This window comes from Oncorhynchus kisutch, linkage group LG13 (assembly GCF_002021735.2).
Source record: "Oncorhynchus kisutch isolate 150728-3 linkage group LG13, Okis_V2, whole genome shotgun sequence".
In the NCBI taxonomy this organism is placed as follows: Eukaryota; Metazoa; Chordata; class Actinopteri; order Salmoniformes; family Salmonidae; genus Oncorhynchus; species Oncorhynchus kisutch.
The window spans coordinates 20,571,145-20,592,124 of record NC_034186.2 but is presented as its reverse complement, the minus strand read 5'-3'; the positions used below and the strand labels follow the sequence as shown (position 1 = coordinate 20,592,124).

The window sequence follows — 20,980 nt, the reverse complement described above, 5'->3', positions numbered from 1 at the left end:
AAGCAACAAGACCCGAGGGGGTGTGGTATATGGGCAATATAACATGGATAAGGGCTGTTCTTATACACAACGCAATGCTTCATTCTATAATTAGAGCAGTAAAAATGTGTTTTGTCATGCCCTGATATGCCACGGCTTTCAGCCAATCAGCATTCAGGGCTCGAACCACCCAGTTTATAATTTGGTTTATGATACATTTATGATATTATATAGTGTAATTTGGTTTATGATCCATTTATGATATTATTGTAACGGGATTCTTCCGTCGAAGGAGAGGAGGACCAAAATGCAGCGTGGTTGAAATTCATGTTTGTTTTTAATAAGAAAACTATACATATAATAAACTACAAAAACAACAACAGTCCCGTGTGGAACAAACACTGAGACAGGAACAATCATAGAATGCCCACTCAGATCACACCCTGACCAAACAAAACATACAAACATACAAAGCAAACTATGGTCAGGGTGTGACAATTATATACTTTCGTTTTTGATACATTTATGATATTATATAATTTGGTTTATGATACATTTATGATATTATATAATTTGGTTTATGATACATTTATGATATTATATAATTTGGTTTATGAGACATCGTTATAATTCAGCACCCCATGATCATTTTCTCTCCCTATTTTAGTAAAGTGTGTTACTTCAAGCTTAGTTGAGATGATGATGGCGCTACTTTGACAACGGCCTCATTCACAGTTTTCTTTCACTCTCTGACCACAGCTTTCGCTCTCATGACTCCATTCAGTTGTACTTTCTAATCCTCAGTGCCCTACTGTATTGTATATGCAACTTCATTGAGTCTCGACATCTTCACAATAAACCCACAGATTATCGTCGGCTCCATCTCAGAACCAACAGAAAGCCCCTCTCACATTGTGAGCATGAGTCGCTTCCTCCGTCCAGAAGAAGAACACAGGAAGCATAGAACTGCTGCTTTGTCTGCTGGCAGACCACTGGCCCATTGTCCGGCTCGCCCCGACTAGAGAGAGACAGCCATGGAGAGTCATAGGTGACCTGACCCCAGACGATTGGTTAGAATGACTCAGATGGTCCTCCCATTTGACAATTTAGGGGTCAAGGGTCAGGGAAGCCTCAGTGAAGATGTTGACCTTCCTGTGACTTCTGCCTCTTTGGATCTTTCTCAATCTTTCCTTGATTACTTGTGTCCTCTCTATTTGCAACCTTATCAAAAAATATTGGTAGAGAAGATCTGAAGGGGAGGGGCCTTGGATGTTCTCTTCCAATGTGTTTTGAGGAGGCAAGGAGACAGGACATGAGGAATCAAGGAAAGACAAATTGAGATATACCCTCTGCCTCTGCCTGGTGAAAGGTCACTGATTTCCTACCATCCACAGCACTGTGGAAACACATTTTCTTCCTGGTCATCCATTACAAATTTCAGACAACTCTATTTTACACATTATATATTAAAGATGTCAGATGTTTCATTAAGTTACCACTGATGTGAACTTTATTTGGTCGTTTTAATATTGGTTATTATTAAAAGGATAGTGTAATTCACTGAACGATACATATACAAATGTCTTGTCAAAGCCTGCAATTAACGATCCTGATGTGTAGTGAATGTTGACCCTGACTTATTAATGACAAGAGAAGACTATGGTCACTGAGCAATCCCGATCCAGTTCCCATTTGTGCTCTTGTCTATCTATCTCCTTCTTACACAATGTACTTTACTTATGTACCTTGTGCCATCATGGACACTAGTCCTGTCATGTGGAAATCTCCCTGTTCAGAGTGGCGTGAGAGATGGAAGATCCCATTTCCCTTTCTCAATTATTCAACACTAGATAAGGCTCCACACCATGAAAATACCTTCACCTGTGTATGGTGTTTTCTTAGGGCCTCTCTCCCTCTCTAACCACCCCCATCTCTCTGTCTCTCTCTCTCTCTAACCACCCCATCTCTCTCGCTCTCTCTATCTCGCTCCCTCTCTCTAACCACCCTATCTCTATGTCTCTGTCTCTTTCTCTCTTTCTCTTTCACTATTTTAAATAAGAGCCCCAGGATGCATCAGGCAGTCCGATGGGAGTTGGTATCTTTTTTTGGTCTGTTGTGCTGTGCGGTCGTCCCAGTGCGTGAGAGCGATGGGCCCCATCCACTTATCTGGTCTCGTTTAGCACCCTTAGACACGCAACTCCCACAATACACAGAGAGAGAGAGAGAGAAAGACCTGAAACTGACCGATATTCTACGTTGTTTTCTTCTTCTTCTCCTTATTTTTCTTCTTCCTTTTTTTCTCCTTCCTTCTTCTACTTCTTATTTTTCTTCCTTCTTCTTCTACTTCTTATTTTTCTTCCTTCTTCTTCTACTTCTTATTTTTCTTCCTTCTTCTTCTACTTCTTATTTTTCTTCTTTCTTCTTTTTCTTCTTGTTCTTCTTCTTTCTTTTTCCTCCTTCTTCTTCTTCTTCTTCTTCTTCTTCTTCAACAGTATCGCAGCACCAAGTCTTTGACCAAAAGGCTCCTTAACAGCTTCTATCCCCAAGCCATAAGACTGCTGAATAATTAATCAAATGGCCACCGGAGTATTTACATAGTCACTTCACTCCTAGTTACATGTACAAATTACCTCGACTAACCTGTACCCCCGCAAATATAGCCTCATTATTGTTGTGTTACTTTTTTATTATTTCTGACTTTAGTTTATTTGGTACATTTTTTCATAACTCTTTCTTGAACTGCACTGTTGGTTAAGAGCTTGTAAGTATTGCATTTCACAGTAAGGTCTACACTTGTTGTATTTGGCGCATGTGACAAATAACGTTTGATTTGATTCTTCTCATTATTCTTCTCCTTCTTTCTGCTTCTTCTTTCTCCTTTCTTCTTCTCTCTGAGAGACAAATTAGCAGCAGGTGAGAGGAGGATTGTCGGTATGCGACTGAGGGCCCCAAAGGAAATAGGCTCTCATTCATAAGGCCTGCCCTGCACAGCAAAGCATTACTTAATTGTTAAGCTGCAGACATTCCAGCATTCTCTGATTAGCCGTTTGTTATCTCCCGCCAGATCACAGCTAATTTGCTGTTCATTATGTGATATTACACATGAACAAAAAAACAACAGCTGCCAAGACTGAAGGGGTTGTCTGGGTTAAAGAAACACTTTCTCTGTTCTGTGTGAGGTTTCTCCATCATCTCATTTCTGGGTGAGGTTTCTCCATCATCTCATTTCTGGGTGAGGTTTCTCCATCTCATTTCTGGGTGAGGTTTCTCCATCATCCCATTTCTGGGTGAGGTTTCTCCATCATCTCTGTTCTGGGTGAGGTTTCTCCATCATCTCTGTTCTGGTGAGGTTTCTCCATCATCTCTGTTCTGGGTGAGGTTCCTCCATCATCTCTGTTCTGAGTGAGGTTTCTCCATCATCTCTGTTCTGGGTGAGGTTTCTCCATCATCTCATTTCTGGGTGAGGTATCTCCCACCATCTACAGGTGTCTTTTGTTTTGTTGAGAGGGAACTTAAATTGTGATATTACTGTATTCAGAATATTTACTAGTCTGGTAGACCAGAAACAACATTATCTCAAAGTTTTCTTTGTCAAAACTCAAAAGCTGAATGTATTATATACATGGTATGAAGTCTAACCTTTGTCAGTGGAGCAAATCATGGCTGCTTGAGTTAACATTAATTACTCATGATTTGTTTTGGCTAATTCTTCATTCTGCGTTTCTTGATTGAGTTGGAGAAAAGGTCCCATGTGAGCAGTTTCGTTTTCCTTTAGTGTTCTGAAAGTCTTAGCATGATGCCTCAGAGCAACATGCAAATAGCCATATAATCAAGAGTGTTGGCCTTGTCAGAAGCTTTGAGCAGGTTCACATACACACACACACACACACACACACACACACACACACACACACACACACACACACACATACACAAGTGGCTCTCTGGCAGGGAGACAGACATGGTTTGATCTGAGTACAATGTTTAGACCCGGAGTTCTGTAGAGCTTGTCCTGGGCTAATTGGTCCCTCTGACCAGCATCATTTTTTCTTGGTGGGGTCTTTCTCTCCTGCGATAGTGTTATCTCATCTTAAAGTATGTCCTTTTGGTCCTTTTTCATTCTGAGGATGTGAGGATGAGGCTTTATGGAAAATGTCAGTCTGAAACTCGTGGTGACACAACATCCAAGGTCATGTTCATTAGGCACCTTCGTAAGAAAACAAGGATGGACTATCTGGACTTAAGGAAGGCTCATTTTCATGTTATGTTGCACAACGTTGTAAAATGTTTGCCATTGTGTGCCCAAATGAAGAGGACCCAGGTTCCCAGTCAGTCAGAGGCCCAGTCTCAGGCTTGATATCTCAAAGTGGAGACAGATGTGAGCACTAAATAGACCAGAACATACTAAATGTTTGTTGAAACACTAAACCAACAAGAAATGAGTTAGCCTAACTGTAATTTTAATTTTACATGCAATGTTGAACATTCCCCCTCAAACTCAATCGGACTTCAGATGTACTGGGTGAAACTGCATGCGTTTCTCTAAAGGAAGAATCAAGTGGAATGGTATGTGGTCTCAGAGTGGTGCAGTACTTATTATGAGTCGTGGTAAAAGGATTACTGTTTGTAAAAACAAAAATACCCTCATTAGGTGTCTGACATATCAGTTGGCATCAGTATGTCTTTAAACTGGTGCCAGTCTATGGTTGATCCAGGTGGCAGGACACTTCTACACTGTGGTCTTGGCCCTTATGTGTATCTCGCACCTACATCACGGTCAACTACCTGTGTCACGGTTAACGGTCAACTACCTACATCACAGTCAACTACCTGCATTATGGTCAACTACCTACATCACGGTCAACAACCTGCATCACGGTCAACTACCTGCATCACGGTCAACACACTACCTGCATTACGGTCAACTACCTGCATCACGGTCAACACAGTACCTGCATTACGGTTAACTACCTGCATCACGGTCAACACAGTACCTGCATTACGGTCAACACAGTACCTGCATCAGGGTCAACACAGTACCTGCATCAGGGTCAACACAGTACCTGCATCACGGTCAACACAGTACCTGCATCACGGTCAACACAGTACCTGCATCACGGTCAACTACCTGCATCACGGTCAACACAGTACCTGCATCACGGTCAACTACCTGCATCACGGTCAACACAGTACCTGCATTACGGTCAACTACCTGCATCAAGGTCAACACAGTACCTGCATCATGGTCAACTACCTACATCACAGTCAACTCAACTACCTGCATCACGGTCAACACAGTACCTGCATTACGGTCAACACAGTACCTGCATCACGGTCAACACAGTACCTGCCCCACGGTCAACACAGTACCTGCATCACGGTCAACACAGTACCTGCATCACGGTCAACTACCTGCATCACGGTCAACACAGTACCTGCATCACGGTCAACTACCTGCATCACGGTCAACACAGTACCTGCATTACGGTCAACTACCTGCATCAAGGTCAACACAGTACCTGCAACATGGTCAACTACCTACATCACATTCAACTCAACTACCTGCATTACGGTCAACTACCTGCATCACAGTCAACTACCTGCATCACGGTCAACTACCTGCATTACGGTCAACTACCTGCATCATGGTCAACACAGTACCTGCATTACGGTCAACTACCTGCATCACGGTCAACACAGTACCTGCATCATGGTCAACTACCTACATCACAGTCAACTCAACTACCTGCATCACGGTCAACACAGTACCTGCATTACGGTCAACTACCTGCATTACAGTCAACTACCTGCATCACGGTCAACTACCTGCATGACGGTCAACTACCTGCATCACAGTCAACTACCTGCATCACGGTCAACTACCTGCATTACGGTCAACTACCTGCATTACGGTCAACTACCTGCATCACGGTCAACACAGTACCTGCAACACGGTCAAATACCTGCATCACGGGTATTTGGCCGACAGAGATGGCCGTCTCGCTTCGCGTTCCTAGGAAACTATGCAGTTTTTAGTTTTTTTGCGTGTTATTTCTTACATTAGTACCCCAGGTCATCTTAGGTTTCATTACATACAGTCGAGAAGAACTACTGAATATAAGATCAGCGTCAACTCACCATCAGTACGACCAAGAATATGTTTTTCGCGACGCGGATCCTGTGTTCTGCCTTACAAACAGTACAACGGAGCGGATCCTATGCAGCGACCCAAAAAAACGACTCCGAAAGAGAGGGAAACGAGGCGGTCTTCTGGTCAGACTCCGGAGACGGGCACACCGTGCACCACTCCCTAGCATTCTTCTTGCCAATGTCCAGTCTCTTGACAACAAGGTTGATGAAATCCGAGCAAGGGTAGCATTCCAGAGGGACATCAGAGACTGTAATGTTCTTTGCTTCACGGAAACGTGGCTCACCGGAGAGACGCTATCCGAAGTGGTGCAGCCAACGGGTTTCTCCACGCATCGCGCCGACAGAAACAAACATCTTTCTGGTAAGAAGAGGGGTGGGGGCGTATGCCTTATGGCCAACGTGACATGGTGTGATGAAAGAAACATACAGGAACTCAAATCCTTCTGTTCACCTGATTTAGAATTCCTCACAATCAAATGTAGACCGCATTATCTGCCAAGAGAATTCTCTTCGATTATAATCACAGCCGTATATATCCCCCCCCAAGCAGACACATCGATGGCTCTGAACGAACTTTATTTAACTCTCTGCAAACTGGAAACAATTTATCCGGAGGCTGCATTCATTGTAGCTGGGGATTTTAACAAGGCTAATCTGAAAACAAGACTCCCTAAATTTTATCAGCATATCGATTGCACAACCAGGGGTGGAAAGACCTTGGATCATTGTTACTCTAACTTCCGCGACGCATATAAGGCCCTGCCCCGCCCCCCTTTCGGAAAAGCTGACCACGACTCCATTTTGTTGATCCCTGCCTACAGACAGAAACTAAAACAAGAGTCTCCCACGCTGAGGTCTGTCCAACGCTGGTCCGACCAAGCTGACTCCACACTCCAAGACTGCTTCCATCACGTGGACTGGGAGATGTTTCGTATTGCGTCAGATAACAACATTGACGAATACGCTGATTCGGTGTGCGAGTTCATTAGAACGTGCGTTGAAGATGTCGTTCCCATAGCAACGATTAAAACATTCCCTAACCAGAAACCGTGGATTGATGGCAGCATTCGTGTGAAACTGAAAGCGCGAACCACTGCTTTTAATCAGGGCAAGGTGTCTGGTAACATGACCGAATACAAACAGTGCAGCTATTCCCTCCGCAAGGCTATCAAACAAGCTAAGCGCCAGTACAGAGACAAAGTAGAATCTCAATTCAACGGCTCAGACACAAGAGGCATGTGGCAGGGTCTACAGTCAATCACGGACTACAGGAAGAAATCCAGCCCAGTCACGGACCAGGATGTCTTGCTCCCAGGCAGACTAAATAACTTTTTTGCCCGCTTTGAGGACAATACTGTGCCACTGACACGGCCTGCAACGAAAACATGCGGTCTCTCCTTCACTGCAGCCGAGGTGAGTAAGACATTTAAACGTGTTAACCCTCGCAAGGCTGCAGGCCCAGACGGCATCCCCAGCCGCGCCCTCAGAGCATGCGCAGACCAGCTGGCCGGTGTGTTTACGGACATATTCAATCAATCCCTATACCAGTCTGCTGTTCCCACATGCTTCAAGAGGGCCACCATTGTTCCTGTTCCCAAGAAAGCTAAGGTAACTGAGCTAAACGACTACCGCCCCGTAGCACTCACATCCGTCATCATGAAGTGCTTTGAGAGACTAGTCAAGGACCATATCACCTCCACCCTACCTGACACCCTAGACCCACTCCAATTTGCTTACCGCCCAAATAGGTCCACAGACGATGCAATCTCAACCACACTGCACACTGCCCTAACCCATCTGGACAAGAGGAATACCTATGTGAGAATGCTGTTCATCGACTACAGCTCGGCATTCAACACCATAGTACCCTCCAAGCTCGTCATCAAGCTCGAGACCCTGGGTCTCGACCCCGCCCTGTGCAACTGGGTACTGGACTTCCTGACGGGCCGCCCCCAGGTGGTGAGGGTAGGCAACAACATCTCCACCCCTCTGATCCTCAACACTGGGGCCCCACAAGGGTGCGTTCTGAGCCCTCTCCTGTACTCCCTGTTTACCCACGACTGCGTGGCCACGCACGCCTCCAACTCAATCATCAAGTTTGCGGACGACACAACAGTGGTAGGCTTGATTACCAACAACGACGAGACGGCCTACAGGGAGGAGGTGAGGGCCCTCGGAGTGTGGTGTCAGGAAAATAACCTCACACTCAACGTCAACAAAACTAAGGAGATGATTGTGGACTTCAGGAAACAGCAGAGGGAACACCCCCTTATCCACATCGATGGAACAGTAGTGGAGAGGGTAGCAAGTTTTAAGTTCCTTGGCATACACATCACAGACAAACTGAATTGGTCCACTCACACAGACAGCATCGTGAAGAAGGCGCAGCAGCGCCTCTTCAACCTCAGGAGGCTGAAGAAATTCGGCTTGTCACCAAAAGCACTCACAAACTTCTACAGATGCACAATCGAGAGCATCCTGGCGGGGTGTATCACCGCCTGGTATGGCAACTGCACCGCCCTCAACCGTAAGGCTATCCAGAGGGTAGTGAGGTCTGCACAACGCATCACCGGGGGCAAACTACCTGCCCTCCAGGACACCTACACCACCCGATGCTACAGGAAGGCCATAAAGATCATCAAGGACATCAACCACCCGAGCCACTGCCTGTTCACCCCGCTGTCATCCAGAAGGCGAGGTCAGTACAGGTGCATCAAAGCTGGGACCGAGAGACTGAAAAACAGCTTCTATCTCAAGGCCATCAGACTGTTAAACAGCCACCACTAACATTGAGTGGCTGCTGCCAACACACTGTCAACGACACTGACTCAACTCCAGCCACTTTAATAATGGGAATTGATGGGAAATTATGTAAATATATCACTAGCCACTTTAAACAATGCTACCTTATATAATGTTACTTACCCTACATTATTCATCTCATATGCATATGTATATACTGTACTCTATATCATCGACTGCATCCTTATGTAATACATGTATCACTAGCCACTTTAACTATGCCACTTTGTTTACATACTCATCTCATATGTTATACTGTACTCGATATCATCTACTGTATCTTGCCTATGCTGCTCTGTACCGTCACTCATTCATATATCCTTATGTACATATTCCTTATCCCCTTACACTGTGTATAAGACAGTAGTTTTTTTGGAATTGTTAGTTAGATTACTTGTTCGTTATTACTGCATTGTCGGAACTAGAAGCACAAGCATTTCGCTACACTCGCATTAACATCTGCTAACCATGTGTATGTGACAAATAAAATTTGATTTGATTTGATTTGATTACGGTCAACTACCTGCATCACGGGCAACTACCTGCATCACGGTCAATTACCTGCAATGAAGGGTCAAACTGCTCATTGTGAAAAGTGTCTGATTTCATTGTAGAATGGAATCAGTGTTTGTGTTTACAGTTATAGTATGATTAGACCTTGGAGTGCTCTCTCAAGATGATGTGGCTAGTCATTCACAGACAGAGGAGACTGAGGTATAGCCTGTTAGTCAAACCATGGTAGGGATGATGTGGCGGCAGGTAGCCTAGCGGTTAGAGCGTTGGGCCAGTAACCGAAAGGTTGCTGGATCAAATCCCCGAGCTGACAAGGTAAAAAAAAATCTCTCATTCTGCCCCTGAAAAAGGGTTCCCCGGTAGGCCGTCATTGTAAATAATCATTTGTTCTTAACTGACTTGCCTAGTTAAATAAATGCATAAAGAAAACAAAAACATGATGTTAAAGATGCCTGATACTAACACACTGGAGAGTACAACAGAAGATCGCTATTGACCACTATTTAACCCATGCTAGTTATTATAGTGTTCCTGAGTGTTCACTCACCTTAGGTCATGATTATTTTTTTTCCCTCTCATGGTTGAACTGTACGTCAGACATCTCTCCTCTCTGCTCTGGGTGCTGATAAAGAGAGAGAGAGCCAGTGGATTACATGAAACTCAACTCCTGTAATCCTGTAAAGCATGCTGCCTCACATTAATCAGAGCATCTCCTGCCTTACCTCCACGTGGGGGCTGTGTGTCTGTCTGTGTCTGTCTGTCCGTGTCTGTCTGTCTGTCCATGTGTGCCTGTCTGTCTGTCTGCTCTTATTTATGGTCTGTTAATTGTCACTAGCGGCAGGTAGCCTAGTGGTTAGAGCATTGGGCCAGTAACCAAAAGGTTGCTAGATCGAATCCCTGAGCTGACAAGGTAAAAATCTCTTGTTCTGCCCCTGAACGAGCCATTTAGACCGTCATTGTAAATAATATATTTTTCTTATTAACTCACTTGCCTAGTTAAATCAAGGTTAAGAACTAGTCTCACTCACTTTTTATAAATTGTGCTCTCTCCGTTTATCTCCAGGTTCGCTAAACCAGCCCCTATGTTCCTCGATCCAAACTTTAGACGATTCTCCAAGATCAGCAACTTTTTCCCACCTTTTGGAATAAAAACGCAAGGTATGGACCTCAGTTTTGTATCTGTTTATTTCATCCACTGACATCCATGTCTTTGTTCATAGTTAGTCAAATCACAGTTGGATGACCATGAAGAATGGGGAGCTCCTGGTAGAGGATGCTGTTGCCTCGAGAAAGCCAAGTAGCTCACCTACAGGGAGGAGGATGTAGCTATGGGCTCTAGGTCAGTGCTAAGACGAGGGAGAGAACAAATACTGGCCTTATCGAGAAGAACATCACTGCTGCTCCAAGTTATGCAGGGATCAGGCCTCTATGCAGGGATCAGGCCTCTATGCAGGGATCAGGCCTCTATGCAGGGATCAGGCTCTATGCAGGGATCAGGCCGCTATGCAGGGATCAGGCCGCTATGCAGGGATCTGGCCTCTATATGCAGGGATCAGGCCGCTATGCAGGGATCAGGCCTCTATGCAGGGATCAGGCCTCTATGCAGGGATCAGGCTGCTATGCAGGGATCAGGCCTCTATGCAGGGATCAGGACTCTATGCAGGGATCAGGCCGCTATGCAGGGATCTAGCTTCTATGCAGGGATCAGGCCGCTATGCAGGGATCAGGCCGCTATGCAGGGATCAGGCCGCTATGCAGGGATCAGGCCTCTATGCAGGGATCAGGCCTCTATGCAGGGATCAGGCTGCTATACAGGGATCAGGCCTCTATGCAGGGATCAGGCTGCTATGCAGGGATCAGGCTATGACAGCAAAGCATCAACCTGCCCCGTCTTCCTGCCCCTCACTTATCCATTCTAAAACAATGAGATCACCCATTTAATTAAAGTGTTTCATCTCATCGAAGTTTTACATAAATATTTTGGGTTCAATATTAATATAATGGAATCTGTTTTAATATAAATCTGGCTAAATGTAGTGATGATAACGAGTGTGTCAGTGCTCTAAATATCTCTGGAAAGGTATCGAGAGATGGCTGTGTAGTCTATCTCATCATGTTGCGTGTGCAGAACATGTTAAGATCATGTCTTGATGTTCATGGTTCTCGGTATCAGAGGAAGGGTGAAAGCTAGCTAGCGTTCTCGTAGAAATCTGTGATTCTGAGAACTGTGTCCATCAATGTCCTGCCCTTTGGCAGTAGCATTGAGAAGCACCAACACAGCACCACTGTCTGACCGTCACATCCTTCTGCCTACCAGTCACAGGCCCTGATTACCACCCAGTCCCAGGCTTTTGATCCTCACACCGCAAGTATCCCACCCAAACACATGCTAATGGGGTAATGAGTCGCTACAGTATGTAGCCTTGTCTTCAAAACAGCATCAGCTAATCAGTTTTATTTCATTTAACCTTTATTTATACAGGTTATTCTCATTTAAATGTGTTAATCAGTAATAATCAGTGAGGTATTTGTGGCCTGACTGCCTGCCCTCATGCTCATGGCTGATCTGAACCAGGAAGCCCAACCAACACAGACTCTCTTCTCCCATCCAACTAACACGTCCTGGGCATTTTCTGTTCTGAGGCTCAGTAGTAGGGCTCCCGAGTGGCGCAGCGGTCTAAGGCACTGCATCTCAGTGCTAAAGGCGTCACTATAGACCTTAGTTAGATTCTAAGCTGTATCACAACCGGCCATGATTGTGAGTCCCATAGGGCGGCACACAATTGTCCCAGCGTCGTCCGGGGGTAGGCCGTCATTGTAAATAAGAATTTGTTCTTAGCTGACTTGCCTAGTTAAATAAATAGGTACGTTTGTGGGATCACACTGAACATAGGTTATTAAGGTCATACGTAAGCCCTTCTTTTGATGTTGATCAGTTGGTAGATCTGGTTGGAGTCCTTCATTGTCAGAGATTTGTTTTGTTCTGGAATGTGCCTAGCCTAGGTCCCCCTCCCTTACAGATGGTGATATGGTAGCTTAGCCGTCTCATCTGTAATCAGCTGTGTGGTTTGGCTGGAAGGAGAGACAATCTTTTCAACTGATTCCATCCATCCTGATTGATCTAGTCTGTTTGTATCTGGGATATCACCGCAGTAGTCAACAGCTCGAATGCGTCCCAAATGGCACCCTATTCCCTATATAGTGCACTACTCAATAGCAGTGCACTATATAGGGAAAAGGGTGCGATTTGAGACGTAGCCCTATCTCTCCAGTGTTAGTCACACTACAGATATCCAAGAAATTTTGGACGAAGACGTCTCCACAACAATGCTGTTGACAGCTTCTGAGCGACCCTTAATTATTCTATCGTAGATTATCTATCGTGTCACGGAAATGTGTTATTTGTTTAAATCATGTGTCAAATAGGGACTCCGTTTTTATGGACTGAATCCATAAAAGTTCAAAAATGACTCATGACAAATGAAAAGGTCTGATTCCATAACTCTGTGATTCCATTATTCCATTATGTCCGACTAAAATGTCATCCTTGGGTCATGTGGGAGTACGATTCCATCTTATGATCTCCATTGTATCTGAGAAACAGTATCTAATGACAATTTAATGCCCTGGCAATTTAGTTGAATGTCAATAATCATGAATAGCACGCAACTGCTAGGCTATACAGTCAAATCGTGTGGACTTTCGTCTCGTGTTAAATGGTCCAGCGTTTCTGAGCTTACATCTGTTTTCCCAATCATTTTAATCCTGATCCCCTGAATTATAGGGCACGTGTATTTACCCTCATCAATTGCATAGAAAACATCCAGATTGAAGTTATTCTTTACTCTACACTTTTTTTCTTCCTCGAATAACAGTCTAGATAAATAGCCAGTTGTATAGTGTTGTATTGAAAGAACCAGAGCATCTAAGATTCCAGAGGTGTCGTGATGTAACCTCATTCCCTGAGGTCCAAGGATTGTTGCCCGCATCAGCCTGGAGAATGTGCTTGTTTAAAAATGACGTTCCTCTAACCGGGTATTTCTTCGTGTCCTGTCGTTTTCCCTCTCAGTATCTTAAGCTGTATACTGTATTGTTGCGTCCTAAATTGCACCCTTTCCCCTATATAGTGTATTACTTTTGACCCATAGGGCTCTGGGCAAAAGTAGTGCACTGTATAGGGAATAGGGTGCTATTTGGGACTCAGCGCTTCTCTGCATGAGGCCCTGCTCTTACCTCTCTGTCCTGGACTGCCTGCCTGGCCACCCAGATATCTCTGATGGTTGTATAACATGAAGAAGTGTTCACCTCCCCTCTGTCAGCCCACCCAGCTTCTCCTCTGGCTTCATTCCCTGGTTCGTTTATCAAAGTGTTAAAGTCCACCAGGTTTACAACACTACCTTGGTCTCTCTGCTGAGGTGATGATGCAGGGTGGGATTTATGTGTTGAGAGCCTCTTTATTACAGGACTTTCATCTTCCACTCAGATGCTGTGTTTTTCTCCTCTTCTCTCCTCAGAAAAGATCATAGATAATATTCTGACAGCAACGAAGAGCTATGGTCTGGGAGAGGAGCTGGACAGGTATGTCACACCTTAAGCACCATAACAGGTCTATTACAACAACAGGGATGTCTAGGGGAGTTTGAAAGGGTTTATGCCAGGACATTCAGAAAACTCTGGAGCTGTCTGTGTTTGTGCTGTCTTGCCAACTCCTATGGCCAAAACAACCATTAGATATGAGTTGGCTAGAAAGCACAAACAGATCCGGGACCAGGCTAGAAATATGTTTTTCCAATCCAGGACACTTTGCTGAGTAATTTTACTTCCAACATAAGGATTAATGAATTATAATCACACAGGCAGCAGGCAGCTGTTTTGGTAGTTTTATAATTTCACTTCTGGCCAGCGTTCTGTCTTTTTAGGTCTTGGTTCTTTCCACAGCCACTAGAATCTGCAGACCTGATTTCATCAACTAAGGAAATTGAGAATGTGTTTATTTTTCCACATGGAATGTAGAACTCAGACTAAACATAGGTCACATTCTCTAAAACATAAGACCCAATAGCGAAAGCTCAACTACATATCATATCAGAATCAAATGAATCACTGTGCAGTACTTGGTATGTTCTTACTTCACAAACCTCAGAACTTGTGTTTCTGCTGTTTTTTCCCTGCTCTTCTAGTCAGAGTTGTAAGAAGTGCATCATCATGGGAAATGGTGGTATTCTGGCCAACAAGTCTATGGGTGTGAAGATTGACGAGTACGATGTGATTGCAAGGTCAGTTAAGGCACATTAATTAACACTAGGATTCTTAAATAATCTTCCCTAGATTCCTTCCATCCTCTCTCCTCAACTCCTTCTCAAAATCTCTAGAAGAGAACATCCGAAGTTCCTTCCCTCCGATATGTTTTGAGAAGGAGGCAAAGAGAGAGGATGCCAGGAATTGAGGAAAGACAAATTGAGAAAGAGCCCAGGTTCTGTGATTGTGAGAACCCTGTGTGTGTTGCAGGTTGAACGAGGCTCCAGTGTCTGGCTATGAAAAGGATGTGGGCTCAAAGACCACCATGCGTATCACCTACCCAGAGGGAGCCATCCAGAAGACTGAACGCTACGAACAGGACTCCCTCTTCGTCCTCTCTGCCTTCAAAGCTCTCGACTTCAAATGGCTGCGGTCCATAATCTTTAAGGAGAGGCTGGTAAGGGAAATGAGCCCTTTTTCACACTACTGAGTTGAGCCGAACCAAGGCAAGCCAGGCTTGTAATATTAATCCAGCAAACAGGCAACGTTCATATAATGTTAAATAACGTTCGAATTGAGTCCTAATGTATAGAGAAGACATTATAGCCACCGGATGGGAACTTCCCTGGAGAGCTCTGTCAATGTTTGGGAAACTTGCCATTTTAACCATCACAGAGCGCCCCTACTAATGTTCTGGAAATGCAATGTTTGGTTAACCAGGCTAACCAGTAGAGGGCAGTGGGAAGTTACTGTAGACTTCAGAGAGAATCCCTGGGCTAACTTTACCAAGCCATATGCACCTGTTTGTCCTGTGTAAACTATGGTGTCGCACTGTGCCCAGGAAATATCAGGGTTAAGAAATGGCATCAGATCAGACCCCGTGTGACGATAAGTGGAAGACATTTACCCATCTTTACCACACTGTTTAATTCAATTGGATAATACTAGATAATAGTAGGCCTATATTCTCACTTTGGAACTCAGAACTCGTTGTGACTGGAGAATAATGTGTTATTATACCACTTGTTTGATGAATATGTATGCTGTGTGGAGAAATGGACACATTAGAGGACAAGTGCCAGCGTGCTGCATGTTGTCAGTCTGCGAGACAATCACCAATTGGACATAGTGTGAGCCAGTACTATAGACTAACAGAGTGGATGTCTTTTTATTCAGGCTTAGCTTATAATTTAAGACCATTGAAGGGCAGTCCCTTTCTTTTGTGCTACAGGTAGTGTATAGTTCTTCTCTCAGGTGAGGGACAGACACTTAATGATGTAGTTAATTGGCATGTCTCTAAGAGTGAATAACTCCTTATCTCTTTAAGGAGAGTCTCTCTCTCTTTCTCTGTCTCTTATCTGACAATAGTAACGAAGGTGCTTTGTTGCATACATCTGGGCTCCATTTTTAAAGCCCAGTATCTTATGGTACATAGCAGAGGCTGGTGCCGTTACAGCAGTACGTTTACCTCAAGGACAGTGTGTATGCCCTGTAACTCTACTCCCCCAGCTCTGCTAAAAGTGAGAAACTAGAAACATTATAGTTGTTTTGTTGTTGTATTATTATCTATCCTTGATGCCTGATTACCCTGATTACCCTGCTTTCATGTACATACAGTATCTCCCTCAAATACCTTGTACCTCTGCACATTGATCTAGTACTCCCTATATATAGCACAATTCTTGTGTATTTTATTTAATTCCTTGTGTTACTTATTTGATTATTATTTCTAAATTCTGCATCGTTGGAAAGGGCTTGTAAGCAAGCATTTCACGGTAAAGTCTACACCTGTTGTATTTGATACATGAGAAATAAAAGTTGATTCGATTTTTTGAATTTTGTTGACATACGTGACCAGTTTAAATTTAGCTCTAGAGAATTTGCTTTTTGTTTTCACACACAGTAATTTAGTATTGGATAGTGCTGCTCCGTATACTCAGGTTATGACAGCTTTGAGGGGATGTTTATCAGGATTAGGAGACGCTTTCTTAGGGAACATGGCCACTGAAAGAAGCTCAATCCCCTAGCTAGCTAATATACCTGAATACCCTTGAGTTGTGCTCGCTAAGAAAACAGAGCTTTTACCTCTGGTCTCCTCAAGTCTACATGCATTACGGTTTGCACTTGCTGTTAAGAGAGAGAAAGAGAGAGGAGGGGGGGTAGAGAGAAGAAGGAGAGAGGAGGGGGGGGAGAGAGAGATACTTGTGTGGGAAGTACAGTGCATTTGGAAAGTATTCCAACCCCTTATCCACATTTTGTTACATTACAGCTTTATTCTAAAATGTATTAAAAAAAACAAATCCTCATTAATCTACACACAATACCCCATAATGACATCACAATACCCCATAATGACATCACAATACGCCATAATGACATCACAATACCCCATAATGACATCACAATACCCCATAATGACATCACAATACCCCATAATGACATCACAATACGCCATAATGACATCACAATACCCCATAATGACATCACAATACCCCATAATGACATCACAATATCCCATAATGACAAAGCGAAAACAGGTTTTTCGAAAGGATTGCAATTGTATTAAAAATATAAAACAGAAATACCTTATTTATATAAGTATTCAGACCCTTTGCTATGAAACTCTAAATTGAGCTGAGGTGCATCCTGTTTCCATTTAGATGTTTCTACAACTTGATTGGAGTCCACCTGTGGTAAATTCAATTGATTGGACATGATTTGGAAAGGCACACACCAGTGTATATTAGGTCCCACAGTTGACAGTGCATATCAGAGCAAAAACCAAGCCATGAGGTCGAAGGAATTGTCCTTAGGGCTCTGAGACAGGATTATGTCAAGGCACAGATCTGGGGAAGGGTACCAAAACATGTCTGCAGCATTGAAGGTCCACACGAACACAGTGGCCTCCATCATTCTTAAATGGAGGATGTTTGGAACACCCAAGACTCTTCCTAGAGCTGGCTGCTGGGCCAAACTGAGCTATCGGGGTGAAGGGCCTTGGTCAGGGAGGTGACCAAGAACCCGATGGTCCCTCTGACTGAACTCCAGTTCCTCCTAGGAGATGGGAGAATTTTCCAGAAGGACAACCATCTCTGTAGCATTCTACCAATCAGGCCATTAGGTTAGAGTGGCCAGACAGAAGCCACTCCTCAGTAAAAGGCACATGACAGCTCGCTTGGAGTTTGCCTATAGGAACCTAAAGGACTCAGATCATGAGAAACAAGATTCTCTGGTCTAATGAAACCAAGATTGAACTCTTTGGCCTGAATGACAAGCCTCACATCTGGAGGAAACCTGGCACCATCCCTACGGTGAGGCATGGTGGTGGCAGCATCATGCTATGGGGATGTTTTTCAGTGGCAGGGACTGTGAGACTAATCAGGATCAAGGGAAAGATGAATGGAACAAAGTACAGAGAGATCCTTGATGAAAACCTGCTCCAGAGCTCTCAGGACCTCAGACTGGGGTGAAGGTTCACCTTCCAACAGGACAACGACCCTAAGCACACAGCCAAGACAAAGCAGGAGTGACTTCGGGACAAGTCTCTGAATGTCGAGTAACCCAGCCAGAAAACTCCCCAAATACAAGTGTGCCAGGTTTGTAGCATCATACCCAAGAAAACTCTAGGCTATAATTGCTGCCAAAGGTGCTTCAACAAAGCACTGAGTAAAGGGTCTGAATAATTATGTAAATGTGATATTTCCTTTTTTATATATACATTTGCAAACATTTAAAAAAATCTGTTTTTGCTTTGTCATTATGGGGTATTGTGTGTAGATTGATGAGGGGAAAAAACTATATAATCAATTTTAGAATAAGGCTGTAACATATCAAAATGTGGAAAAAGTCAAGGGGTCTGAATTCTTTCAGAAATCTCCACAGGATAGTCTGCCTACTGTCATTCATTCAAGTTTCTGCAAGCCTACCACACATGAGCAGCTTGCCCCAAGCATGCTTCATTAGACTGTTGGAGCAAGCTATGCTTTCAGAATGCCTGGCGGGAGGACAGACTGATGGAAGACTACAATGAGGATAATGGGCGGACAGATGACCTATGAGTTGATATTGTTATTGTGTAATTTCTCTCTCTCTTTAAACCCTGTTTGTAAATGAATATGAATGATAATAACAATACATTTGAATCCATAGGTTCCCTCTAATTTAACTCTTTATTACAGACCAGTGAAGGTCAGAGCAGCATTGTTGGGCTCTGACATGGTTTTAAGGTTAGAGGGCTGGGACTGATATGCTTTTGGTCTCTGAGAAGAAAAATGTCTAGCTCTGGTTACAGTCACCGTGGTCATTCCTTCATGGTTGAATAGAAATAGAGCACATAGAACATGTTGTTAAACTCAGCAAACCTGATTCTCCCTACCTTCCTCTTTTCATTTTCCATTCTTTAGAGAAGGATGGGTCAGATTCAAATGGTATAGTATTGTATCTGAAAGTAGGCATAAATAAAATAAACATATTGGGGAATGAAGTACACTTTTCATCCATGTGTATAGGGTCTCCACAGACAGACTCCCTCCTGTCCCTGCTCTGATCACTTTGAACAGGAGGGGGGTCTGAGAGTATACGGTTCAGAGGGCTGTGGGCTGGCAGACTATGGGATTCAAGGGTCTGATGCACATCAGAGAGCAACAGTAGCTCTGTGAGAGGAGACCTGGGCTCACCTGGCCTGCCCAGTGCCGACAGACAGACAGACAGACGATAGATGAATAAGACTATCACTGGGGTGGTCCTGTGTTCTGAGTCCGTGTCTGGAAGACTTTTCACCCAGTGACAGCCAGGTGGGTGGGTGGGTGGGAGGGGACAGACAGACAGACAGACAGACAGACAGACAGACAGACAGACAGACAGACAGACAGACAGACAGACAGACAGACAGACAGACAGACAGACAGACAGACAGACAGACAGACAGACAGACAGACAGACAGACAGACAGACAGACAGACAGACAGACAGACAGACAGACAGACAGACAGACAGACAGACAGACAGACAGACAGACAGACAGACAGACAGACAGACAGACAGACAGACAGACAGACAGACAGACAGACAGACAGACAGACAGACAGACAGACAGACAGACAGACAGACAGACAGACAGACAGACAGACAGACAGACAGAGACACTCTGAGTCAGCTAGTCATGACAGTCATACTGCGATTCCTCTACTCTTTCTTTATTGATTCTTTAAATGGCCTTGCGTCTCAAGAAAACACGTCACTTATGTTATTAATTTTGATTTCACCTTTATTTAACTAGAAAAGACATATAAGAACACATTTGTATATACAATGACAGCCTACCAAGAGACAAAAGGCCTCCTGCGGGGACGGGGGCTGGGATTAAAAATGTAGGACAAAACACACATCACGACAAGAGAGACACCACAACACTACATAAAGAGAGATCTAGGACAACAACACAGCATTGAAGCAAAACATGACAACACAGTATGGTAGCAACATAACAACAACACAGTAGCAACACAACATGGCAGCAGCACAACATGGTAGTAGCACAACATGGTACAGAAATTGTTAGGCACAGACAACACAAAGGGCAAAAGGGTAGAGACAACAATACATCACGTGAAGCTGCCACAACTGTCAGTACGAGTGTCCAAGATTGAGTCTTTGAATGAAGAGATGGAGATAAAACTGTCCAGTTTGAGTGTTTGTTGCAGCTCGTTCCAGTCGCTAGCTGCAGCGAACTGAAAAGAGGAGCGACCCAGGGATGTGTGTGCTTTTGGGGACCTTTAACAGAATGTGACTGGCAGAACAGGTGTTGTATGTGGAGGATGGGGGCTGCTGTAGGTGTCTCAGATAGGGGGGAGTGAGGCCTAAGAGGGTTTTATAAATAAGCATCAACCAGTCAGTCTTGCGACAGGTATACAGAGATGAGCAGTTTACAGAGGAGTATAGTATTACCGAATGGTAAAGAACATCTAGCCACTCGAGAGCACCCTTACCTTCCGATCTATAAATTACATCTCCCTAATCTAGCATGGGTAGGATGGTCATCTGAATCAGGGTTATTTTGGCAGCTGGGGTGAAAGAGGAGCGATTATGGAAACCAAGTCTAGATTTAACTTTATCCTGCAGTGTACCATCTAGCCATACTCCCAAGTACTTGTATGAGGTGACATAATATAATAACAATAGATTTGCTTGTCATGTATGGAGCTGTAGTAAAGTCTTTCAATGAATCTTATTAGGACAAAGTAACATAGCCCTGGATACTACTGTATACATTAGTTTCACACTGTATGGCATGTACACA

General features: G+C 44.0%; 1 protein-coding gene across 3 annotated transcripts in view; it reads left to right on the top strand.

Moving 5' to 3' along the window:
- Positions 1-20,980, top strand: part of LOC109902776 (CMP-N-acetylneuraminate-beta-1,4-galactoside alpha-2,3-sialyltransferase-like) — an 85,227-nt gene that overhangs the window by 28,304 nt on the left and 35,943 nt on the right. For all 3 annotated transcript variants that reach the window (XM_031785748.1, XM_020499410.2, XM_031785749.1), the window contains 4 exons: positions 10,508-10,602; positions 13,959-14,022; positions 14,625-14,720; positions 14,953-15,139. In XM_031785748.1, the coding sequence (XP_031641608.1) occupies positions 10,508-10,602; positions 13,959-14,022; positions 14,625-14,720; positions 14,953-15,139 (442 nt within the window). The remainder of the gene's footprint in view (positions 1-10,507; positions 10,603-13,958; positions 14,023-14,624; positions 14,721-14,952; positions 15,140-20,980) is intronic.